Here is a 25,413-nt window from a genome sequence, read left to right as displayed (position 1 = left end):
AAGACCGGGCTGCCTCCCAGTGTGGGGACTGGCTTGCAGCAGACAGGGTACTTTGCCACCTCAGGGGCCAACTCATGAGGCTTCTAAGGACAGAGACCCAGCCCAGAGTCGCTGAACTCTTCGTGTCCAAAGGAAATGCCAGCTGGCTTCTAGACTTAGCAAAGGCATGGTACAGAATGCACTCAATGTTACTAATGATAACCAACATGTGCCAGGCACTGCTCTACACGCTTTGCAGATGTTATGTCATTTGATCCTCATAGCTATCCCATGAAGTAGGGATAATAACCCCATTCTACAGATATAGAAACTGAGTCTGCAGGAGAGGACACTACACATGAGTGATAGAGCCAAATAAACCCAGGGAACCTACCGCAGAGTCCACACTCACACATTTCTCACTTCCAGTCAGTGACCTCTAAGTCAAGACCAATAAGCCTGTTTCATGTATTATCTCATTGAATCCTCACGTGGTGTAGGTGTCTGTATTAGCCCCATTTTACAGATAAGGAAACTGAGACCCAAGAGGTAAAGGAACTTGAAGGGGCCTGATAGGCTTGGAAGGAGTTGGGCAGGCAGAGGTGGATAGCAAGAGCCTCGGTTTGGGCAAGTCCAGCTGTCTTGCAAGGCAGGAAACAGGAAATGCTGAGGCCATTCATACCATGTGGGTCCAGTAACACTGTATACCCACAGAGTACAGGGCTGGCCCTGGGAGGAGAGGTGAGTTAGAAGTGGTCCCTGCACTCCTCTATCAGAAAACAAATGAGTGAGCAGATGCAGACAATGGGATGTAGTGAATGCTATCACAGGGGAGCCCCAGAGAGGGTCCCTAACCAGTGTAGGAAGGTCCCTAACCAGCGTGAGAAAGTCAAGAAAGACTTCTCTGCACCAATGACATCCAGTATGTATCCAGGTGAGTGGCAGATTTCAATCAAGACAGCCGGGCAGATGGTCATGGGCTGAAATCTTTATCCAACATCAGCCACCCCAGAACTTTCCAGTGCTAAGAAGAGATTCTTTTACTGCCCTCCTCACCCCTGCTCTCCCATCTTTCTGGCTAACTGTACAATCAGAACTGCCAGCGAGTTCTCCCCCAGGGTCTTGGCAGAATGGCAGCTCAGGAACTAGGGTTTGCTGAGACCTAGAGCAACTTGTGGCCACAGAGGGCCAGAGCTGTGTGCTCTAGGACAGCGGCACAGTGGAGTTTCCATCTGAAATCAGCTGTAGCCAATGGCCACAAATACCTTCCTTCCTGTCCCGCCTGCCTCCACCCAGCCCTAGCACCAGCCCTTCACCAGTATTAAAAAGGTATAGGGAGGCCGTTCTTGTTTTTCCTTGTCGGCCTAGGTTTCTGCTGGCTGGAATTCAGATGTGATGGCTGGAGCTTGAGCAGCCATTTTGGGTTCCGAAATGGATCAGCCTAGCTAACTCCCTACCCTCTATCCCCCCTTCCAAGGAAACTAAGGTATGAGAACCTATGTTTATGAAGTGTCTACTATATACCAGGCACTGTGCCTTGTGGTTTGTATGTATTATTTCTTCCTACCAACACCATGAGATGGATATCACTAACTAATTGGGTAATATCCCTATAAAGTATTTTGGGTCATATATGGAACATAATAGTAAGAGGCAGCATATACTGAGTCCCTACAAAGTGCTGGGCCCTTGAACTCTTGTAGCAGACATTCAAGGTCGATGTTATGATCTTAGTTTTACAGATGGGGAAACTGGGGTTCTGGACATTGTAAGGACTTACCCACTTACCAGTAGGAGTTAGAGCTAAAGCTGGAGCCCCCTTTGCTCAGATCGCAAACATAGGTTCTTTCTAGTGCCATGCAGCCACTAATGTGCATCCTGTGTGGAAGGACACTGCCCCACCTTGACCTCCACTCTGAGCCCAGGGATCCAAAAAGCCCCTTCTACGTGTTTATATGTGTGTGTTTTCACGGAACACTTTTTAAAGGGATTGTTAAAGAAAGCAACAAGAAGTAAGCAGTTTCTGGTTAAGAGAAAACCACAAAACTGTGCAGGGAACTACCATTCTATGTTCTTGGAAAATCATTTGAATAATCCAATGTGATTTGTGATTCAAATGGAAATGCAGAGGTTACCAGACAAGCCCTTTGTGTTGTTTTAACTTCCCCAGTGTTTTCCTGTCTTCTTTTTACACAAAAACCTTCCTCTCCAGCCTTGAAGGAATGTGCTATCTGTATTTGATTTGCCTTTGACACGAAAGCAGAGCCCCTAGATTGGCTGGGAGAGCACGAGGCTCTGCAGGGAGCAGAGCTGAGCTAAGCAGCTTCCACACACAGCATCTCAAGCACAGCACGTGGCTTTCCTCGTCACGTGCGCTGTGTCATTGAGCAAACCACCCCTCTCTGGGCTTCACTTTCCTCATCTGTCAAATGACAATGATTTTTAAAGTCTCCTCTCCCCGACTGATTTTCTGTGAAGAGAATAGACCAAATTCTAATCACACGCCTACATTTCATTCACTGACACATCCCCACACAAAAATGGGGGTGTCGCCATTCTTGGAGGAAAAAAGGTGGGCACTTCTGAGTTCTTGACCCGTGTCTTAGTGAAGACTCGGGTCCATATAACACAGGCCTAGTGAAGTGGCTTAAATGTGCAAGAGTGGATGCTGTCATATAAGAAAAGGCCATACTAGGCAAATCAGGGCTAGTATGGTGGCTCCACAGTCTGCAGGGGCCAAAATTCCCTGTCTTGCTCCTCTGCAAGCAAGTGGACTTCAGTGAGCCAGCTCGTGGCCCAAGATGGCTACTCAAGCTCTGACCATCATGTCTCAATTCCAGCCATGAAGAAAAAGGAAATAGGGGGAAAAGAAGAACACTCCCCCTTTTAAAGAGACTTCCAGGGAGCACCACATAACACTAGTGCTTCATCTCATTGGCCAGAACTTGTCACATCACTACACCTAGCTGCAAGGGAGGCTGAGCAATGTAGCCAGCTATACATTTGAGTTCTTGTGACTAAGGGAAAGGAGAGAGGGTGAATTGTAGATTCCCTGCAGTCTGTGCCACAGCTCCATTTTCAATTTGGGGGCTTTACCTGGGGGAGTCTTCACAACCACACTCTGATGTAGCTACTCTTATTGTCCCCATTTTACAGCTAAGACAAGTTGGAGGTCAGAGGGATAAAGCAGCTTGCTCAGGCCCCAGAGCTGGTGAGCAGCAGAGCCGCCCTGCTGTAGCCTAAAGCTGCAGGCCGAGAATGAAAACTTCCACTCCAACTTTCCATTGGGAGACTTCTTCCTGCCCCCAGAGGACCCAGATTTTGTAGAGAAACTTCCTTCATCTTTATTTAATGAGTTCTAGAGCAGCCTTGAACCTAGAGACTTTCCACCCCACTCTGGATTTTAAATTCATGGAGAGTTAGAGTCATGGCATTGGTGACTGGGGGAGAAGGTGAGGCCCAGGAGCTTAGCTTGGGGCCCTGAGGAGGGCGGGCTCTGCCCACCCCCCCATGGCCCTCACTCACTGTCCTCCTGCAGGTCAGTGGCCACCTGGACTATGCCAAGCAGATGGACGTCATCCTGAAGGCCGTGGGCATCGACACCAAGCCAGGCTGGGAAGAAAAGGGGCTGTTGCTGGCCTCCAGCAGCCTGCCCCAAGAGGAGCCTCGCCAGGCAGCAGCTGCCTCCTCTTCAGACAAGACCACAGACCAGGATGGGCAAATCCAGGATCCGGCACCCGGAGACACCCCCAAAGTGGCCGCATCCTCTGACTCTGGCCAAGCCCAGGTGCCAACAGGGCTGGACCAACCTGAAGGTGCCTCCCTTCCTGCTGTTGCTGCCAGCCCTGCTGAGAGGCCCCAGATCTGCAGCCATGGTGGGAGCCCCAACCCACTGGGCTGTCCCAACTGTGCCACCAAGACCCAGGAGTCCTGCCCAGGGCTGGATTGACCCCAAAAGGAGACTTGAGCCGTCTTCCCAGATTTCCATATGCAGTGCTCTCTTACCCCCCTCCATCTGGCTCCCCACATGAGCTCTGAAGAATTTCCACTAGTGCCTTTCCTAAATTGAAGGCTTTGAAATTCAAAAGCAAGGAATTGAAAGAAGAGGGAATCATAGGGAAACCATGGTCCCTCTCTGGGAAAGCAAGGCCAGAGTCCTGCCAAGTCAACCAATCAGGATTGAGAGCCTCAGGACTACCAGCCATGGGCTTCTGGTACTTCAGGTCGCAGCTGTGGGGTCTGCTGTCCATCAGATGGTCCAGGGGGACTGAGGCTCCCACCCACCTCTCTTCCCTGGCCTCAGGAAAGCCAGGTGTTAGCCTGCTGTTTCATCGACTCCAGCGCTGCCCATCAGCCCGTAGGCACCACTGACGCACATTCAGGGCAAGTGCAGGTGGGGAGCGGATGCAGATGGGGAATGGGCAGCTCACCCTCTGCTCTTAGGAGATCCGATCAGATGTGCCACACACAGCTAGGCAGGCTGTGCACTGTACAGCTGCAGAGGCATCAGTCACACAGACGCCATGTGAAGGGCGTCCCCCAAAGTTGTGCTACCTGGTGGCCCTGGATGTCATTGTAACAGGGCATGGTAAGTAAATGCTGAATCTGCATGCGGTATGGGTGGGAACTGGGCCTGGGGGCAAGGATGGATTATATGTTCCTGTAGCAGGAACAGAGGTGATGGTAGTTATAAAAATAAAGAATAATAGGTGGCACTTACTGTTTCCCTCACAACAACCCCATGACGTAGCTACTATCATTGGCTTCATTTCACCTGCAGCTATTGAGGCCCAGAGAGGTTAGGTAACCTGTTCAAGATCACACAGCTGGTCAGTCTCAAACTCCAGACAGTCAGCCTCCAGAGCCAAGTTCTTAGCCACTGTATCTGCATCCGTGGGAACCTTCCCCTTTGTTTCTCCCACTGTCCCTGAATGACAAGGTCAGAGATAATCCCCCCACCCATTGTGCAGATGGGGAAATCAAGACCTAAGCAGAGAAAGTATTAAGCTCTGACAGAGGCAGTGGGGAAGAGGAGAGGCAGGAGAAATTAGAGTGTTGGAGTTGAGCTGGTCCTTGAGGGTATGTATATTTGTTCATTTAACAAATATTTACAGAACGTCTGCTACTATTAATCCAAACAGCCCATGTCACCCATGGAAAACTGAAGCCCTGAGAGGGAAAATGACTTTGCTGAGGTCCCAAAGCAAATTAAGGGCAGAGTCTGGACCAGAACCCAGGATGCCTGGACCCAGGGTCTCTTTCCACTTCACCAGCTGCTTCTCCAGCCCGAGTAGCCCCTCAAGCAAATCCAGTCCACACCAGACAGTACTTTCAGCTAGTGTTTATTGAGAGTCCACTCTGGGGGCAGAACGGAAGCCCCAACAAGCACCACGACTGACTCCTCGATGGCCAGCGGCCAGCGCCGGAGTTGAGTCTGATCAGCACCACGGAGAGCGCCAGGCCACCCACGGAATTTGGGTTGATGGAACTGGGTGCTTGGGGAGGGCGGGGGAGGAATGTAAGACAGACCTCAGACTGAAAAGGAACCTACAGCAGGTAAACTGTAGGAACCGAATCCCCCGTCCAAACAACAACAAAAAAAACAGGCCCCTGTGTCAGGGTTCACCTGCCTGTCTGAGGGCCCCAACCCACACCAGACACCTCTTCAATTCTACTGACCTAAGTGGCTCTACTCCCATTTCCCTCAGGGACCCCGAGAAGGCCACAGGGAGGTGGGACAAGGGGCTGGTTCTGTCCCTCTCAGCTGGTTCCCTTCTAGATCCAAGGAAGCCCAAGGCAGAGGAATACCCATCCCAGATGTTGTGCCAGAACCCAGCAGTCGCCTCTTTGTCCCAGGAGAGTCAATGCAGCAGCTTGGGTGCTGGGATGGGGCTGAAGAAGATGGAAAAAACAATGGGAACCAATAGCCCTTCCTGGCCCATAGCCAGATGCCAGGGGGCTGGATGGCCAGCAGGTACCACCTCCTGACCACCTGCCGGATGCCGGATATCCTATGAACGTTGTATGAATTCTCATGACACCCTAGGAGGCAGGCATTGTTACCCCATGTTGCATGTGGAATGACAGGCTCAGAGAGGTTAAGTAACCTGTGCAAGAGTTAGGAAGTAGTAGAGCAGAGATTCGAATTTATGCCTGCCTGACTCCCAGGTCCAGGGGTTTTCTGTAAGGCCACATACATCCTGAGGGGCTGGCCAGTCCAAACACTGTCCAGCAAAACAACCTCAGGGTAAAGCTCATCTAAACGAGCGCATCTCAAACTAATGTGCACACGAGTCACCAGGGCTCTTGCTGACACTCAGCTTTGGACTCAGCAGGTCTGGGTGGGGAAAGAGTTGTGCATTTTTAACAAACTGCCAGTAGGTGAAAGGCCATGAACTGCACTCAGATAAACAAGGGGTCCAGCGCTGCACTAATCCATCTCTGCACACAAACGCATCCCTCCTAGGCAGCCCGATCACACGTGCAAAGGGGATAACTGTCTTCCTTCTAATCGGAACCAACACGTCCTTTTCCCCATTCCCAGAGCCCATCAACCGTCCTCTACCCACAGCCACATGTTATACTCAGCAGTGCAGCACCCTGGAGAAAACTCAGAACCAGCTATTATCCTTCAAGTAGGGAACCTGGAGTGGGCAGTGGGGCTGATTCAGTGCACCCCACTAGAGCTCAGAGGGCTCCCAGGAGACCTGCAGTCTCCTGGCCTCAGCCAAGAGCGGGCCTAAGGCCTTGGGGACTTGGTTCCATCCAGTCCAGCTCCCTGGTGACCAGCTCCAAACCCGGATCAGTTCGTGGGGGCACCAAGCGGATGGAGCCGCAGCGTGGGCTCCACAGGATCGATGTTGAAGAAATTGACCACGGCAGAAGTCCTGGCAGGTGGCGGGGGATCCCGGGTGGCCTCTCCCGGCAGCAGGAGCTGGGCTGCCAGCTGCAGGCCTGAGGAGCCGCCCGAGCCTGGGTCAGAGACGGAGTCAGAGTCCGGGGGCAGGGGCAGGGGCAGCACATGCTGCAAGCTCAGGCCCGGCCGGGGGCCACTGTGAGAGGTGCGCATGGAGGGTGAGGCCAGGCTGGCCCGGGGCTCCTGGGGGCAGTGGGGACAGAGAAGGAGCCTGCCCAGGGCCCGCTTGAAGTCCCGCATGAAGAGTGGATAGATGATGGGATTCACGGTGCTGTTACAGTAACCCAGCCACGTGAGAACATCGAAGAGGCCTGGGGAGACGCAGTCGCACACAGCCTGGAGGGATGGAGTGGGTCACGTCCGGTCCCGGGGCAGGGACACCGACCACCCCACCCAGCACATCTGGGACAGACACACACAAATATATACACCATGACAGGCAGCCCACCTCCTCCCTCCCCATGTCTGGGCTGGGGCTCCCCAGCAAGGCCTGGACTCACCTGCCCCCTGCAGTGGCATTACCTGGGCTATGTTGGCCACAAAGAAGGGCAACCAGGTCACAAAGAACATGCCCAGCAGAATGCCTAGTGTCAGGCTAGCCTTCAAGGCCCTCCTGCTGTGCTTGGTGGCCAGCCGCCTGCTGTCAGCAGACTCCACCCCTGTGCGTGGCGTCCTGGGCACCTGCAGAAACAAAGGCCAACAAGCCAGCTGAGAAAGATCCCCAGTCTGACTCTGATCCCAGCCCCAGACTGAGCCTCAATTCTAATTCTAGACCGAACCCGATAGCAGCAGTAAACTGTGCCCTGACCCTTGACTGAGCCCCAACTGTCGTCCTAGACTGAGGTCTGACCCAGACTCCAGACCAAGCCCAGCTCACCCTCTCAGACTCATCCCTGATCCCCACCATAGATTGAGCCCTATCGAACCAAGGTCTCCAGCTGAGCCTGAACCCTGGACCAGTCTGAGGCAAGCTTAGCCCCAGACTGTGCCCTGACCCAGCAGTAGACTGACCCTGGGTCCTGATCCAACGCTTCACAAGCTCTAGGAAATGCAGTGAAACAGAGCGACACTGCTCCAAACACACGTCAGGCAGTTCAGAAGACCCACCCTCCACGCAAAGGACGACTCTATCAGAGCCAGCACACGCAACTGTGAGCACCTCCCAAAGCCTTTGGCGCTGCACGAATTAGCTGCGATTGAAAAGTTACTTGACAAAAGAGGCCCTGTCACCACTGTCCAGGGCTTGGCAATCTCTCTGTATATGGGTTCTCTTCATATTTTGGAATAATGGTTTTGCTCGCACTATTACCCTCACATCCCACAAAATAAAGTGGTTTTTAAAAAGAAAAGTACACATAGCAAATGTTTACAATGAAACCTATTATAAATTACGAGAGCTGCTAGTGACCTGGGCATTTTGCCACTCAAATTGTGGACTGGCAGACGTCTCCATTCCCAAACCTAAATTTCAAGAGCAGGGGTGTGGGGGAGAGAGGGAGGAGAAAAGAGCTGCTCCACAGCAGCCATTGAAAGGGGGACATGGGGATGAGGAGGTTAGGATTTGACTTTGCACACTGGTAACTTGCAGTCCCAAAACAGGGACAGACTCTCTGAACCGGATGTTCCTTTAGTTCAGCAGTAACTTTTTTTAACCTCATGAGCCCATTAGAGATCTAATGAAATCTACAAATCTGCTCTCTGGAAAACCAAAAGCTTATAAATTTTTACACACACACATCTCCACACTTCCAGAGGGTTCTGAGACCATCGTGAACCCCTAGAGATCCATCCATGAACCCTAGATGGCCATGAAAGCTGAGACGTGAAGGCCCTCCTCTAAACCATGCATTGTAAACAATTTGGATTTTCATACATAAGGTTTACACAAAGCGAGACCCACCTGTATTCACCATTTAAGTAAAAAGCAGTGTGCAGAGTTGTGCACAATTCATTGAACTATGTAAAGGGTCCATGTGCCGCCAGGGAACACACATAGGCTTTGAAAGCCAGGAATTCCCCCCGACATTTCCTAAACTACATGAGAGCCCAGCTTAGCTCGTGAAGCACAGTGGTGGGTTGGGTATAGAGAGATGAAAGTCAGAAGGAGGCAGGAAGGGAACCAGATTCCCTGGCAACCTTCGCAGACGGGAAGGGGGTGGAAGAGGCAAAGCCAAGATGTGTCAGTCCCCGAGAGCACCAAAGCCAAACCCCCCACCTGGCTCTCAGGTGCCGAGCTCCACTTCCAGCAGCCCTGCTCTTCTCTCCCTCTTCCTCAGACAGAGTAGCCAGAATTGGTTCCTGTCCATGGTGCTGAAACTCCAGCTCCACACTATTTTTCTATAGGATCAGGGGGTCTGTTTCTGGAATGGCGGTGGGCAGGAGCGGAGAGATGAAGCACACTGTAATTCCCACCCCTGAATGTGTTTATCCAGGTGAAGTCTGGTTATATGAATCTCAAGGACAAGTTCAAAAAGAGCCGCCAAAGAGAGGCTCTTGCTTTCTCCTGTCTTGGTGGGGCTGCATTGGGCAGAAGCAAGAGCTGGGCTTTTAAGACAAGAGATCTAGCTTCCGCTCATGCCTCTACCACTTAATTGCTCTGTGATCTTGAGCGAGTCTCTGTTCCCACATCTGTAAAGTGGGAGAAACAATACTCATCACACGGAGTCGCTGTGAAGCTGCAGATAATAAAAGCGTGCAGTGTCCAACACAGAAAGAGTTCTAAATACACGGTAGCCCTGATGTCAGCCCTGGTATATGTATGAGGCTGGAGAAATTTCAGCTCCCACGGGAGACCTATCCTTCTGCCAGCAGCTCTGGCTCCCTAAAGCAGCACAGACGTCAGGACAAATGCTCTGACTCACCATGCTGTAGCCAGGGAGGGAAAGAAGGTCGGCTTTTCTCCTTCCTCTTGTCATTTTCTCTTCTCCAGAGTAGTCTCCATATGGTTTTTGTGGCCCCATCAGGGTCAGCCTGAAGGAGAAGTTGCTGCTTCTCCAAAACAATCTCCTAAGATCTGCCATGTCTTTGAATTGCTGCCATCGATGGGGACAGACAATAGGGAGAGGGGGCCACTGTCTCCAGAAGGCCCCACCCATACAGGTGCCCCTCTGACCCCTGATGACCTGGGAGGGGGAAGCCACTGGAGAGGCTTGATCTTGTCAGAGCTCTAGGGCACTGGGAAACTGAGACACTTGAGAAGATATCTTGGGGGCCGTCGGCAGGGGCGGGAGCTCCAGAGATGGAGTTAAAGATAATCTGAGATTCCCTCACTAACCTTCCTGGGAGCAAACCTGAGTTTTCTTTCACCTCTTCTCCCCAAGAACACAGACACAAGGAAGAGAGAAGGTAACTGAGGCTCAGAGAAAGTAGGGGACCTTCCCAAGGTCAAGTTGTGTCGGTACAAAGCCTCACACCAAAGCACCAGTGACCCCAAATCAGCACTGTGATCCCCATTTATTGAGCACTTACTATGCATCAGCATTTGATAGTCATTTTGCTATTCAATCTTTATGGGAGGTAGGTATTATCTCCATTTTGGAGACAAGAGTCAGAGAGGCAAAATAGCTTGCCAGGAGTCACATAGCAGATAAGTGTTGCAACAGGGACTCAAAGTCATTTCTGGCTCCAGAAACTGCAATTCTTCCACTCCCACCATGTTGCTTCTATTTGGGGGGATGGCATCCATGGGCCACAGTCAGGGTGGGGTTATAGAAACCCCACCACCATCACTGAGAGGCCTTCATGGAACAGAAGCCAATGGTAACCAGCAGCCTACACCCTGGGGTCTGGTTGGTGCCAACTTCCCACTCCCACTTCTCTCTGTCCCATTGTCACCCCACAGCCCCTCATGGCCACGTTGTGTTGTTTGCATGCCCCTTATACATGTCTATGATGTGTGTCATTGTCAGCAGGCAGCTACCTGGAGGACAATATGGCAGAGCCCTTCCAGGAGGCAATTCCACTTACAGGCTCCTACGTTCATAATCATCTATACACACGTCTGTACACTCGACATATATAAGAATGTCTACCCTATCGCTATTATGATAGAAAAAAAATGGAAGCAGCTTAAATGTCCAGCAAAAGGAGAGTAGTGAAATAAACCACGGTACATCCCACTACACAACACTACACAGATGTTTAAAAGAATAAATCGATCAAGTGGAAAGATCTCCAAGACACATGAAGTGATGGTGCCCAGTTGCAAAACAATACAGCAGGATTCTATTTGTTTAAGAAAATGCGCAAAACACTCAATTTCTTTAGATACATAAACAAATATGTGAACCCAGAAAAAGGACTAGGAAGACATACCTTAAAGTACTGAGTGTCCCTGGCAGGGGAAGGTGATTGCATGGAAGTCAGAGGGGTCTTATACTTTATATTTGAATTTTTATTTTAAGATTTATTGGTGTATTCCCTTGTGTAACTTAAAATGTTTACCATCATCTCATCGTTCCATGAGGGTTACAAGGCAGACTCTGGAGCCAGACTAGCTGGTTTCAAATCATGGCTCTGTTACTAAGTAGCTGAGTGACCTTCCGCAAGGTACCTCACCGCTCTGAGCCTCAGTTTTCTCATCTGCAAAATGGCAATCATAATGGCATCTACTTCATAGGATTGTAGTAAGGGTTACATAAGATAATAGACAGAGAGTTACTCGATCAGTGCCTGGCACGTCGTGTGTACCACGTAAGCATTTGCTATACTGTTGATGTTGTTACTAGTACCCAGCTTAGCTCTTTGACGATGGTGATGATGATGCTGGTGGCAGCAATGGTGGGTTGTATTGTGTTTTTCCCTAGAAAGGTTCAAAAGGGGTGAGCTCCTAGAACCATATATTTTACCACAAGAGGAAAAGACAGGAACTAACATTCGTTGAGCACTGACTATGTGCCAGGTTTACATATATTATCTCATTGGTTCTTCAAACAGCCTCAGTGATAAACAGCATTACCCCTGAGGTAGAGGGAGGTGAAGGACTTGTCCAAAGTCATGTGGATATGATGGAAAAGAGGCAGGATTTGAACCCATGGCCAGCCAGCCACACAAGGCTCCTGCACCCAGCCCAGGTCGCCTGGTTCCCAGCAGCAGACCAGCCTGCCATGCTCGACACTGCTCCCCGGTCAGCCGCTCCCCAGTTCAGCCCCCTCCTTCCCCTCCAAGATATTTCTGTGATCACAGCCTCCTCCTCTGAGGAGGAGGAAGCAGAGATGGAAGGGAAGATGGATTGCTAAGACAGAATGATGCATAGTTAGATGAGGGAGGGTGGGAAAAGCTGGGGAGGAGGGAAAGGAGAAGAAATTGATGGGAGGGAAGGAGGAGAGGAAGAGGGGGGATGTAGAAGGAAGGAAGAGGAGGGGATGAAATGGAACGAAGGAGAGAAGGGTGGAAGAAGGGGAGAACGACGAGGGACAGAAGAAGACGGTGGGGGGAGGGCGGTGGACCACAGCAACACAGGGCCCTTGGCAGACAGAGAAGCTGAGAAAGCAGAAACTCCCCGCGAGGCAACCTTCTGCTGCTCTCCACCAGACCGTGCTCTCACACTAGTCCCTCTGGAACCTCCCAGAGATGTGCCCATTCCCACACAGGCACACACCTTTCTCTCTCTGTCTCCCCTTGCCCTGGCACCATCTCACTCTGACACCACTACCTCCCACGCCTCCCCCCTCCATCCCCAGCCCACGGTCTCTGCCTCAGCTGTAAGGGTGACCCCTTTTCTCACAGTCCCTGGGGCTGGGAAGACCTGGCTGAAACCACTGAGCCAAGCAGTGGCTTTTTAACAGCCTGTTCATATAAATAGGTAGATGTGGGAGGTGGGAAGAGATCAAATGCTCAAGTCTGCTCAACTCCCATGTTCTCAGCCCCAGAGGCTCTGGGACTCTGAGAGCCTTGCCCAACTTCCTTCCCTCTGTGGGGAAGCTGGGAGCTGGAGTAGGGAAGGGAGCTAAGGGCTAAGTGGGGCTTAAAACAGGAGGAAAGGAGCCCAACGCACCCCAAGTTTTGTTCATTCTCATGGGTTTCTTTAGGTCCAGGCATTGAGAGCACCTCCATTCCCATGCTGTGCACTGCTGGTCTCCCAAACAGGCCAGCTCAAGTGGGAGCAAAGGGGTCATGACCCAGGAGGCCGGGCTAGAGGCAACATCCAGAAGCAAATTCCCCAAACAGGCAATTCTCCAGGTAACAAGGAAAACAGGCACCCGAAGGCCTGCTCAGGAGCCAAGTGGTTTTGCAATAAGGGTAGTGGCGGGGTCTGACGCTTCCTCATTCAACCCAAGAAAAAAGGCTTTCCAGAAAGTGGGAGGAATTAGCATAGACACATTTCTGACTTGAAGGGCCCATTCTGCCTCTGAGGCAGGGTGCTGGCCGAAATGACCCATGAAGACTCCTCCCAACTTTTGGTTTTAGGGCTTTTTATGCTCTCTGCACTTCAGTTTGCAAACATATGCACAGCAAATGATAGATTCTGAATTTCACTGGGTGAGGCACCCCTGTTATAAGCTCCGTAACGCTCATCACGATAAGGTTTCATGATCGATGCCTGTCTCCCTGCCTAGAACACAGATTCCAGGAGGGCAGGGACTTCTCGGTCCTGTTCATCACCACTTCCACAGCCTGGAACAACTCCCGCACAAAGTAGGTACTCAACACGTTACCGAGCAAATGAATTAAATGTACTAAAAAGCATGGGATCCATCAGCTGCAGGAACTGACTCTGAAAGGAGTGGGAGAAAAGGAAGCAATGTGAACAGGGGCTGAATCGCCTGCCCTGTGAAGCGCTGGGTTCATTTCATTCCTTCCATCAATATGCATCGCGCCAGAAGGAACAGCACGTGCAAAGATCCTGAGGCAGGAAGGAGTGTGCTTGGTCTACTCAAGGAACAGCCAGGAGGCCAGTGTGGCTGAAACAGAAAGAGTGAAGAAGGAGGCCAGAGGAGCAGAGGGCCAGGTGACATGAGATGTGAGGCCACAGGAGCAGAGAAACGACCGGACAGGACTTGCAATTTAAAAGGAGTCAGGAAGTCAGCGGGAGATTCCTGCAGGCTCCACCTGGGGGGCAGATGGCAGCAGTGGAGACCAGACGTGGCCCCATGTATTGAAAGTAGAGATGAGAGGACACGATGTGGAAGGTGAGAAAAAGAGAGGCATCCAGGCTGCCGCCACGGTGCTTGGCCTAAGCAACTGGAAGCATGGAGTTGCCATTAACTGATACAAGAAAGACTCTGGGGGGACTGGGGCCGGGCCTGAAAATCTGAGTTCTGTTTGGCCCAGGCTGGAAGTCATCTGCCTATAGGTGGTATTTTCAGTCACGAGACAAGATGTGAATGTGGAAAAGGAGCGAGGAAGTTGGAGGACTCAGACCCAGGGAGGCCACAGCTGGGGGCCGATCAGGAGACCCCAACAGAGGAGACTGAGAAGGCTCAGCCAGTGAAGAAGGGTGACATGGGGCGGTGTCCCTGAAGCGGTGTTTTACGAGAGTGTCACCACCCACAAGCAGCGCGACACACACTGGGGCTTTGCATCCGCCCCATCTGAGCTTGAACCTCACTAACCAGCTGTGCGACCTTGGACGAGTCACCTCCCCTCTCCCTGAACTTCAGTTTTCCCACCTGTCAGACAAGGATGGTGATAGTACTTGTCTCGTTGGGTGTTTGGGAATTAGCTCAGCTAGGAGCCTGCACGTGGTGAGAGCTCAGAGACTGTGGGGCTGGAGCAGTGAGCAGCTTGAGGCCTCCTACCCAGGTTCTGAGGCCACAGGTTCAGGTTCAGTCCTGGTACCAGCTAATTAGCTTCATGAAAAGAATATCTGTGTATCACCGGCCCCCTGGAATCGAGAATCCAGACTTCTCCCACCCCAATCCCACCGAGGCCGGCCTGCTTCTCCCATCCTTACTCACTAAGCAGAGCTCCCCACAGTGTGGGATGGGAGATGACTTTAGGTGGTAAGTGGACACCCCGTAAAATAACTGGATCACAGTTACAGTTCTCATCCAGCTCTTCGGGTGACATCACGAGAAAGTCACACGGAGATGCAATTTCGTCTTTAACATCCGACCTAACACTTCACAGAGAGGAAGCAGGCCTCGGCTCGGTCACTTCAGCGATCCAAGCTGGACTTCAATAACACTGCTGGGCTCTGCAACCTCACCGGAGCTGTGTCTGATCGCCTTCTATTTATGGCAAAGATATTGATTTTCCATTTCCGGAGGAGAGAAGTTTTCTTTCTAAATAAATCCATGGCAGTGAAAAGATAAATGAGATGATTTAAAGAAAATGCTCAGTACTTATGAATGAAGTCGGCTTGGGGGGTGGGGGGGCTCTGGGTGGAGGGAATAGTAAGCCAGATATCCCAACGTGGTTCCTTTTGCCTGAAGTTTGGGAAATGCTCCTTTACAAGACTCCAGGGAGAGAGTGGGGATAGCCCATGGCAACCATCCTACAGCTAAAGAACCAAATCAGTCGTAGCCACCTGCCAAGATTCAAGAATATTCTCCAGGGCCGGCCCAGTGGCTCAGGAGGTTAGAGCTCCATGCTCCTAACTCCGAAGGTTGCCGGTTCGATTCCCACATGGGCCAGTGGGCTCTCAACCACAAGGTTTCCAGTTCAATTCTTGGTGTCCTGCAAGGGATGGTGGGCAGCGCCCCCTGCAACTAAGATTGAACACAGCACCTTGAGCTGAGCTGCCGCTGAGCTCCCTGATGGCTCAGTTGGTTGGAGTGCATCCTCTCAACCACAAGGTTGCCAGTTCGATTCCTGACTCCCCCAAGGGATGGTGGGCAGCGCCCCCTGCAACTAAGATTGAACACAGCACCTTGAGCTGAGCTGCCGCTGAGCTCCCTGATGGCTCAGTTGGTTGGAGTGCATCCTCTCAACCACAAGGTTGCCAGTTCGATTCCTGACTCCCCCAAGGGATGGTGGGCTGTGTGCCCTGCAACTAGAAAAATGGCAACTGGACCTGGAGCTGAGCTGCGCCCTCCACAACTAAGATTGAAAGGACAACAACTTGACTTGGAAAAAAAGGCCTGGAAGTACACAATGTTCCCCAATAAAGTCCTGTTCCCCTACCCCAATAAAATCTTAAAAAAAAAAAAGAATGTTCTCTAGTGAACACAGAAGATGGGAGAGAGCAGGCCTGCAGCCAGGACGTCCAGCCCCCCCCCCCAGGGCCCCGCCCTCATTGATCGGCCAGCTGCAGCACTAGCATGGAATAAACAAGACTGCGGACAAGGGTGATAGCTTTCAGCCCTCAGCCAGTTCCCATCACCCAGGGACCCACGAGACACCCCTCCATCCCGCGGGAGACTCCTCCACCTGAGGCTAACCAAGGTAAACCTCGAGAGCCCAGCTGGAACTGGGCTCGTGTCCTAGTTCTCTGGGACTCAGGCCTGGTCAGTCTCAACCCCCATCCCTCAGGTAGATAATAGGACTTGGGACTGTGCGGCCTGGGTGGCAAGAGCAAGTGCTCCCCTTCTAGACACTGCAGGGCCTTGAGCGAAGAGCACCTACCCCATTCACAAGGACACCGGCCCTCGTGGAGTTTAGAGTGGGGGAGACAGACCATGAACAAGTCAACAAATAAACTGGGGATCCAGCTTGGGAATGACAGAGTGGGGGAGGGCGGGTGGGTCTGCAGACAGAGTGGTCAGGGATGGCCTCTAGGGAGAGGTGATCTGTGAGCTGAAAAGGTCAGACAAGGGCAGCTCTGGGGGGAAACATTCCAGGCAGAGGGAACAGCAAGTGCAAAGACATTGACAGGGAAGTCAGCCTGGTGCTTGCTGGGAACCGTCAGAAGGACCACATGGCTGGTGCAGAGAGGCAGGGGCCAGAGGTGCAGTGGAAGAGGCTGGCAGGGTGGGACCCTGAACCGGGTCTCCTCTTTATCTTGACAGCAACGGGGAGCCACTGAAGGATTTGAAGCAAAGGAGTGACGTGGTCACTTTTTTCATTATTGCTATGGCTCTTGTGCAGAAAATGGATGGGGGTAGGTCTGGAGCGGAAGCAGTGGGAGCCAGAGGGAGCTCAGTGGTGGTTTGGATTAGGAAGGTGGCATGGGAGATGGCAAATGTTTAGGAGGCAGCACCAACAGTTCTCACTAATGAATCCCATGAGCACGAGGGAGAAAAATGATCCCTAAGTTTCCGGCATGCGATGCCATGATGGTGCCATTTGCCATCCTGGGGAAGACAGGGGAGGGACATGTGGGAGACCTGGGGTACCCTGAATTCCCTGTTGCATGTTACCTTCCAGAAGCCTCCCTCACATCCTGGGGGAGGGGGGCTGTCTGTGGACAGTCGGGCACTGAGTCTGGAGTTCAGAAGAAAGGTGGGAGCTGGGAATGGCCCCTTGGAGGTGGCCAGCAAGTGTATCTGAAGTGGTGGATGCCCCGTAAGCACCCAATGGCGGCTCATTCCTCTCCATCCCACAAGCCCTGGTCTCCCTACGCACCCCAGGTACCTGCGGCGGCTCCAAGGCCTGGCCGGCCATGCCGGTGGTGAGCGAGGCCACCTGCAAGGCCTGCTTGCGGGCGGCCAGTAGGATCCTGCAGTAGGTGAAGCAGATGGCGCCTGAGGGCAGGAAGAAGGTGAGGCCTGATGCCACGAGGACGAAGGGCAGGCTGGGCAGCAGGCGGCACTGACCCGGGGCGGGTGCTCGTGCGCGGCCCAGCTTGTGCCAGCCCAGCAGCAGGGGCAGGAAGGAGGCAAGCGCCGCGAGGCTCCAGGCGCTCAGGACCAGCGCCAGGGCGCGTGGGGGCGTCATGCGCAACTTGTAGCGCAGCGGCGAGAGGATGAGCAGATAGCGGTCCAGGCTGATGAGGCAGAGGTTGAGGATGGAAGCGCTGCAGCACATCACGTCGAAGGCGGCCCAGAGCAGGCAGAGGTCACGCGCCAGCACCCAGCGCCCGTACAGCGCGTTCAGCATGGCGGGCGGCATTACCACCAGCCCCACCATCAGGTCCGACGTGAAGAGCGACACCAGGAAGAAGTTGGACACGTTGCGCAGCGCCCGCTGCGTGCAGATAAGCGCTATGAGCAGCGAGTTGGCCACGGCCGTCAGTGCGATAACCACACATAGCGCAGCTGCTACCCAGCCGCTGCCCGCCGGGTCCGACGCCAGCCCCGACCCCCAGTCGGGGGTGCTATTGCGGGCAGGGCCAGGCTCTGGAACCATGGGGGCGGGGGATGGACTGCAGGGCGGTGAGGCCCGAGAGGGGTCCTGAGGACCGGCGAGAAGCCACAGTGAGGGACCCGGAAGAGTTGAGGCTGGCGGGGCGTCGTCAGTGAGAACAGACTCCCCCCCGCCCTGCAAGGGGGGCAGGTGGGAAGAGAGGAACAGGGCGATAGGTCAACGGGCAGCGACTGGAAGAGGATGGAGAGGGGTTATCTATAGGCGTTCTCGGGTGTGGGGCAGGTACACCTGGGTCAAACGGGTAGGAAGTTTGGGAGGGGGCACCTGATGAGGAGCAGGGTGCCTTAGAGGGAGAGAGCAGAAAGTCAGGAGGATGGGGACGCCAGAGGACTCTTGGAGGTTAGATGCGTGGAAGCAGAGCCCCTAGAAGGGGCGGTAAGGTTGGGGCGAGGGCGCCTGCCTGGGGCAAAGACCCAGGGAAGTGGGAACAACCGGCAAATGGGAGGCAAGCTCTCCCGCGGTAGGTAGGCGTGTGGGCGCGCTAGGTCAGGAGCCGTAGTGCTTGGGGTCGTAGGGTGGCGGCCCGCGGGCCAGAACTAAGCCCCTGGCGGGGAAGGCAGATCTCACAGCTAATGCAGAGGCACCCCTGGGATTGGGCGAACAAGATCCCCTGCGGCGTGTGAGGGGACGCCGTGCGGGCCGGCGGGGACTGAAGGAGCAGCGACAGCGCCTCCGCCCCCTCCCCACCCGGCCACCGCATCGCGGGCCCCACTACCGCCGGCGTTTGGTACCTGGGGCGCTCAGCGCTGCTCCGCCACCGGCGATTGCGGCAGGTGCCGCGGGGCTGCGAGAGGAAGAGGCGGCCGCGGGGGAAGGGGGGCAGGCGCCCAGGGAGCACGCGAGGCTCCGCGAGGGGCCGGAGCGTGCGGAGGAGCCGGCAGACGCTGCCAGGAGCGCACGGTCCCCGCGCGGAGGAGCTTGCGCCCCGCCCGGTGGTGGGCGGGGAGAGCCGAGCCCCCGCCTCGCAGGTAGGCGGGGTCCCAGTACCCCAGGCCTGTGGAGGGACGATTTGATCTGAGTGCCCCAGCAGCACCAGGTAACGTCCCGCCTGTGGTCACCTCCACGGCCCCACATACCCATCCCCAACCCACAAGTGGCAGCGGCGGTGCAGGAGGAACTTAGAGGAGGGGGCTGTGACCTATCTTTATCCAGAACTGCCCCCCCAATGTGGGGCTGCCTACCCACCGCGGGGTTCACCCCATTACCAGGGGAGCCGATTGGGAGATATTGGGCAGATCGCTTGACAGCCATATGTGTACACACACATACATACACATATGTACATATAATATATATAATATATGTATATATGTCATTTATAATAAACTGTATGATACTTTCTTCAAACCTTTAAACAGCAGGTTACCTCCTCAGGGTCTTTTGAGCAAAACCATCCCCCGACAGCACCAGGCCCTAAGGATGAAATTTCTGACCTGTTGGTACTCCCAGTTTAACAGAGCATGAACCGATTTGAGAAACCCCAGGCCAAGTGGGGTGGAGGCACTGCAGGTAAAGGGGTAGGGTGAGGCATCCCTGGCTGTGATCTGGCTGTGTATCCCTTCCCCTGGCTAAGAAGAGTCTCTACTGAACACTTCACAGATTAATATTGTAGATTCCATCCATTCATTCAACAAACATTTATTGAACACCTACTAAGTGTCAGGCACTGTTTTGACCAATTGGGACACTACAGTAACCAAAACAGAGATTCCAGCTTCATGGAAATTACATTCTAGTAGAAGGAGACAGACAAATGAACTATATATGACATCCTGAGCTAAGGATGAGGTTAGGGCCCTGAAGCTTCAGGATGGAGAAGGGTCATTGTAAGAAGAGCAGATATTCAGTAATTAGATGCTTGCCCTGCCATATAGATAGGTCAAAAAAGGTTATTTCTGGTAATAACTCTTATCATGGGCAAGGCCCCAAATTTAAACTCTAAAGAAGAGGTACAAGTTTCTCTTGAGCCCACAGAGTTTCAAATGCCTTTAGCTCAAAAGAATCTGGGTGCCACAGAGGCACATCTTGGGGCAACTTGTTCTGAACCCCTACAGCTCCCACATAGAAGGGTCCTGCTATTTTCCAGGGGCTTTATTAAGTTATTCTAACCTCTACAATAATGCTGAGAGATAGGTGTTAAACTAGGGCTCAACGAGGCCAAGGGTCTCACCTAAGGTCACCAGCAGCAAGTGATCAAGTGGAACTGAAACTTGGGTCTACCCAACACCCAAGGCAGAGAAACCTCAAGACCCTACAGCACCCCTCACTCACGCCTGAGCCAATATTTGGCTCTCAGAGCCCCAGTCTTGCCCACAAATGGGTCTGTGCAGCAGAAGGAGGAGCCTATTGTCCCTTCTAATACCACCTACACCACCACGACAATTTCTGTTGTGCCCCAAGGAACAGGGTGTAGTATACCAAGCTCGGGCTGAAAATCATAAAGATCACACTTGGGATCCCCTTTCTGCTGCTCACCAGCTCTGTGGACTTACGACCAGCCCCTCGATCTCCCTGGGTCACCATTTTCTCATATGCAATAGTTAGCAGAGCAATACAGCACTGCAGGGACTCTGCTCCCGCTCCCCGCACCAGAACGCAGGATGTGGTGAGGCCAAAAAGGAACACCCATGGAGCCATAGATAGGGGAGTCATACCACTATATTCTCGCTGGCGGCTGGGTTGGAGACACAGGAAGCAGGAGCCACACGATGCACAATCTGCCGGCCGCTTCTCTGCCAACCAACCCACCAACGTAGCCACGGCAATTATATCAATGGCTAGTGGCTAACCGGTAACAGCTGACGGCCAACTAGTCACAGCTGATGGCCATCTACTACCCAAGCCAGCATCTTTCCACGTGAGGCCGAGAGCCTGGAAACTGCTCTCTGGGACTCTGTCCCTACAAGCACCCATCTCACAGGGTTGTTGAGGGGATGAAATGACCTTGGTGTAATCTATAAACTTCACAGTGCTGTGTTATTACTAGTTGTTAGCCTCAGTGTTCCCATCTGTACAATGGGTATGCATTCAGCTCTGCAGAAATTCCTCTAACCCAGGGGTTCCTGGTTGAACAACAGCAAACCCAAGAGGTGCCGTGTACAACAGACTTTGGAGTCCAGTGACCTGAGTTCATAACCCTGATTCTGCTCCTCACTCTATGCACTTGGCAAAGCCTCTTAAGTTCTCTACTACTATAAAAACTAGAGTAGTGAAGATGTGACTAGACTGAGTATTTAAACCATTTCACACAGAGGAGCTGCCTGATAAATTTTAGTTTTGAACCATTTGTGACAACATGAATGGATCTTGAGATTATAATACTAAGCAAAATAAGTCAGACAGAAAAAGCAGAGAACCATGATTTCACTGATATGTGGTATATAAACCAAAAACAACAAAAGAACAAGACAAACAAATGAGAAACAAAAACTCATAGACACAGACAATAGTTTAGTGGTTACCAGAGGGTAAGGGGGGAGGAGGGTGGTAGATGAGGGTAAAGGGGGATCAAATATATGGTGATGGAAGGAGAACTGACTCTGGGTGGTGAACACACAATGGCATTTATAGATGATGTAATGCAGAATTGTACACCTGAAATCTATGTAACTTTATTAACAATTGTCACCTCAATAAACTTTAATTAAAAAAAAAAATTTAGTTTTGAAAAATTGGTGGTATATAGTGGGATAGAATATTAGTCCCTCTGCGTTAACTTTTGCTGTCAAGTTTGATAGCCTTTACTTTTTTTAAGACCTAAAGAAAACATGACAAAAATGTTAATGTTTGTTCATTCTGGGTGATAGACTCACAGATGTTTGTTACATTATGATCTATATTTTGCTATATAATTTAAAAATAATTTTTTCCCCAAAATCATTGGCCTGGGGGGTGATGCCACCTTGTGGCCACACTATTATCTTGAGTTTAAGAACTTTTCTGAAGTCCCGTGTATACCTAAATTTATCTTTTCTGTCATGGATTGATAATGTCCTAGCATTTCAGGGTAGGGAGGGACCATCAAGGCTGTTTAGCCTTTGCTTGCTTACTTCTAGCTACAGGGTGTTCTCTCCCTAGAGGAGAAGGGTGGTGACACAATGGGACAGCTGAGTCTTAGGAGGTCCTCTACCCCAGGCCTCCATTTCTGTCAGTACATAGACGACCAAGGAGAGCTCCTCATTACAGAGATGGAGAAACCGAGGTTCAGGAAGGGTGTGAGGCCTGCCCAAAGCTGCTCTCATGGAAGACACGCGTTTACCCAACTGGGTAAACTAGACGAAGGCAGAGATTTGTCGGTTTTGTTCACTGCTGTATTCTCAGCACACGTTAGGCTGTCAGTAAATATACAAGGTGTGATCAAAAAATACGGTGAATGCTGCTACTGACTGCCATCCAATGGAAAGGTGATGTTGTGTTTTTTGACCTAGATGGAATTGTGTGAGCTGAGTTTGTACCCAGGAACACTATGGTGAGCTCTGAATATTATAAGGGCTTATTAGAGTGTTTAAGAAATAATGTGCATAGAAAATGGCCTGAGAAATGGGCAAACGGTTTCATCCTCCATCATGACAACGCTCCGTGTCACACATCACTTCTGCTATAGCAATTTCTGTCGAATAAAAACATTACAGTGTGTCCTCATGCACTTTATGCACCGAACCTGGCACTGTGCGACTTCTGGCTCTTCCCCAAAGTCAAAATAGCCACGAAAGGAAAACCTTTTGAATGATTCAGGACATCGAGGCAGCCATGACAGCACAACTAAAGACACTCATGAAAGAGAACTTCCAGAACTGCTTCAGAAAGTGGCAAGAACAATGGGATAAGTGTGTTCAAAGTGAGGGGTGGTATTTTGAGGGGGATTAATGGCAATGTGTCTTTTACTGTAATAAATTTTTTAAATGTAAACATTCACCATATTTGTTGATCACACCTTATGTTCAATGACTGGATGAACAAAACTATCAGCCCAACCTCCAGCAGTTATGGTCCAATCATTCATTCTCAATAATTGTAAAATGGCTGACATTTACCTAGGTCTTACTATATGCCAGGCACTGTTTCAAGCTCTATATGCACATTGATTTATATAAAGCTCACCATGCCCCCAAGAGTGAGGAAGGTGTGGTTATTATTCCCCATTTTACCGATGGGAAAACTGAGCCTCAGACATCGTCATTGACTTGCTCAAGATTACACAGCTAGGAAGTGGCTCTGCCAGGATTTGAACCCAGGCAGGTAGAATTCTCCCTGAGGCTTGGAGAAGGGGAAGAAAACTATTATAGTTGGGGTTTGTTGGCTTCATACAGGCAAACAAAGCCGGGAAGCTGGGACCAATTAGCTGCCCCTTCGGAGAGGGGCCTGTGTTGACGGTGCTGTGTCAGTGTTAATCCCTTGTAAAGATTTTTATTCCCTTGCGGGGGCGGGGAGTGATTGAGGGGGCGGAGGGGGAGCTGCAGTTGTTTTTTTTTTTTTTCTGGGCTGTCTTGGTTCAGTTTGAGGTAGGCGAAGAGAAAAACTGGCAGTCGTTACTCCACATCTCACTCCCACTTGCAAACTGGTACAACTAGCGATGTGTCTCTCAAATCTGGCTCCTCCCACTCGCGGCTCCCACATCCAATCAGCAGCGCCTCTCCCGTGCGGCCTCACCTCCCAGATGCGCTGCCGCTGCCCAAGTCTAGTCTCCATCATCTCCTGCCTGAACTACTGCAGTTTCCAGCCGGTCTCCAGCCTCCCCTTCTTCCTCCCACAAGACTTCTTTTAGTCTCACCGAAACCCAGCTCTGCGCAGACACTTCTAGGACTCTCACGGCAGAGAATGAAGTCTGATCTCTGGCTAGCATTCCAGGACTGCCATCAGTCACGCCAACCCATCTTCCTGCTTCCTTTCCAACCAGCCTCTTATTAATTTGTTTCTGTGAATTTATACCCTGCCTTGTTCGTTCCACACATAGGATGGAGGCAGCTCCTGACCAAGACACATCCTACTAAGACATTGCTCAACTCTCCAGGGCACAGCATTAAAACCACAGCCCCAGTAAGCCCTTCCCTCGGACCTGGCCTGAGTCCTCGGAAGCCCGTGGCACTTTCTCTGCACGCTCCAGTGAGTCCTCACCGCCAGCCATATTCAAAGACTATTAATGTGGCCAGGGCTTGTCTCGTCAAGACTGAGGGATCACTGAAGTCTGCGTACAGGAGGTATACTTCTTTCCGACCTAATTCCAACGTCAAGAAATGCACGGCTACCATGAGTGGTCATGCAAGTTCTGCCCTGTACAACAGCAAGAAATACCATTCTGGAGTTGGGAAGTACACAACCTGCACAACAGTACACAGCAGCCAGGGTCAGCTTGGGTACACTGAGGAAATTACATTGTGTAGTACACAACCGTCGAAACGAGAGGGCACCAGATTAGAATCCTGGGGCCACTACTTTCCATCCTGGACAAACCACTCTCAGGGCATAAAGGCCCTCATTTTTCTCATTAGCAAAATGAGGATTTCCCAAGGATTAGAAATAATTTATGTAAACTGCCTAGTATGTGGTGGTTACAGCAACATGTGCAAGGAACCACCCACACCACCCGCCCCGCCCCCGTCTCAATAGTTTGGAAGAACCCAAGTTCAATTGCGCTGGGGTAATGTTACCAAACTTGTAGGGCCATTGTGATGGGGGAAAGGACTGCAGGAAGGTCAGGAATCTGCCAAGCACGTAGTAGGTGATTAACAACTGGCAGCCCCTAAGGTTATACTGAGAGCAGTGATGAGGCCGGGCTGCCTGGGTTTGAGTCCTGTTGGTGACATTTCTTAACTGTGACCCTGAGCACATGACCTCATCCCTCTGCACTTCAGATGTCTTGCCTGCAAAACGAGGGCACTATGTGTATACGGTGATGAAGGTGCAGTGAGTTAATTTATGTAAAGTCCTTGGCACAGCCCCCCACCCTCTACCTTAGTTTGTAACCATCGGTTTTGTCCATTTCCCCTTCTCTGGGGCCAGCCCAGGCTGAGGCCCAGGAAAAGACTGATTGATGCTGGGTCACTGTGATGGTGAAAAGAGATGGCATGAGCAAGCCCAGGGACCAGGGGTCAAAATAAGAAAAGCCTAGTTTCTGTTAGCGAGTCAGGTCCTGGCAGGTGCGTGAGTCATATAAAAATGCCTTTCCCAGATTTGGATGGAAGAGACAAATTGCAAAGTGTAAAGATGAAACTTGTATTTGGATAAAACATCGGTGTTTTTTCTTCAAGACACATTCAAAAGGTTTATTGTACCAAATGCCACAGAAAAATGGAGCAAAAAAGCCTAGTTGGGGAGGCCCACCCAAGGTATCT

The 25,413-nt window shown here is 51.7% G+C and overlaps 2 protein-coding genes across 9 annotated transcripts in view; one reads left to right on the top strand and one right to left on the bottom strand.

Moving 5' to 3' along the window:
• TMCO4 (transmembrane and coiled-coil domains 4) overlaps nucleotides 1-5,570 on the top strand; it is a 94,418-nt gene extending 88,848 nt beyond the window's left edge. For 6 of the 7 annotated variants that reach the window (XM_088790283.1, XM_088790281.1, XM_088790285.1 and 3 more), the window contains one exon: nucleotides 3,518-4,691. In XM_088790283.1, the coding sequence (XP_088646409.1) occupies nucleotides 3,518-3,928 (411 nt within the window). In that variant the 3' untranslated portion in view covers nucleotides 3,929-4,691. Of the gene's footprint in view, nucleotides 1-3,517; nucleotides 4,692-5,120 lie in introns of those variants that run through there. The other variant, XR_016018559.1, reaches the window with a different exon arrangement.
• On the bottom strand, nucleotides 5,305-23,442 carry HTR6 (5-hydroxytryptamine receptor 6). Of its 2 annotated transcripts, XM_088790287.1 has the most exons (4): nucleotides 18,814-23,442; nucleotides 17,351-18,196; nucleotides 7,418-7,576; nucleotides 5,570-7,231 (listed from the first exon to the last, which is right to left on the bottom strand). In XM_088790287.1, exons 2-4 carry the CDS (start codon nucleotides 18,062-18,064, stop codon nucleotides 6,782-6,784), a joined length of 1,323 nt encoding a protein of 440 aa, XP_088646413.1. In that variant the 5' UTR covers nucleotides 18,065-18,196; nucleotides 18,814-23,442; the 3' UTR covers nucleotides 5,570-6,781. The 2 variants fall into 2 exon arrangements, with proteins under 2 accessions (XP_088646412.1, XP_088646413.1); XM_088790286.1 differs by having other exon boundaries at nucleotides 5,305-7,231; nucleotides 17,351-23,442.
• Between the last annotated feature and the right edge of the window lie 1,971 nt (nucleotides 23,443-25,413).

Source organism: Rhinolophus sinicus, chromosome 14 (genome assembly GCF_057876585.1).
Source record: "Rhinolophus sinicus isolate RSI-liver-muscle chromosome 14, RSI-T2T, whole genome shotgun sequence".
Taxonomy (NCBI): Eukaryota; Metazoa; Chordata; class Mammalia; order Chiroptera; family Rhinolophidae; genus Rhinolophus; species Rhinolophus sinicus.
Note: the sequence above shows the minus strand (reverse complement) of the source record. Positions and strands in the feature narration are given on the sequence as shown.

What these genes read in the sequence shown, in the direction of transcription:
- HTR6 (XM_088790286.1), bottom strand. Translation starts at nt 18,064, where the DNA reads ATGGTTCCAGAGCCTGGCCCTGCCCGCAATAGCACCCCCGACTGGGGG. An exon ending in AGGCCTTGGAGCCGCCGCAG is followed by an intron (nt 7,577 to 17,350) that starts GTACCTGGGGTG and finishes TTGTTTCTGCAG; the next exon opens with GTGCCCAGGACGCCACGCAC. An exon ending in TTGTGGCCAACATAGCCCAG is followed by an intron (nt 7,232 to 7,417) that starts GTAATGCCACTG and finishes CCATCCCTCCAG; the next exon opens with GCTGTGTGCGACTGCGTCTC.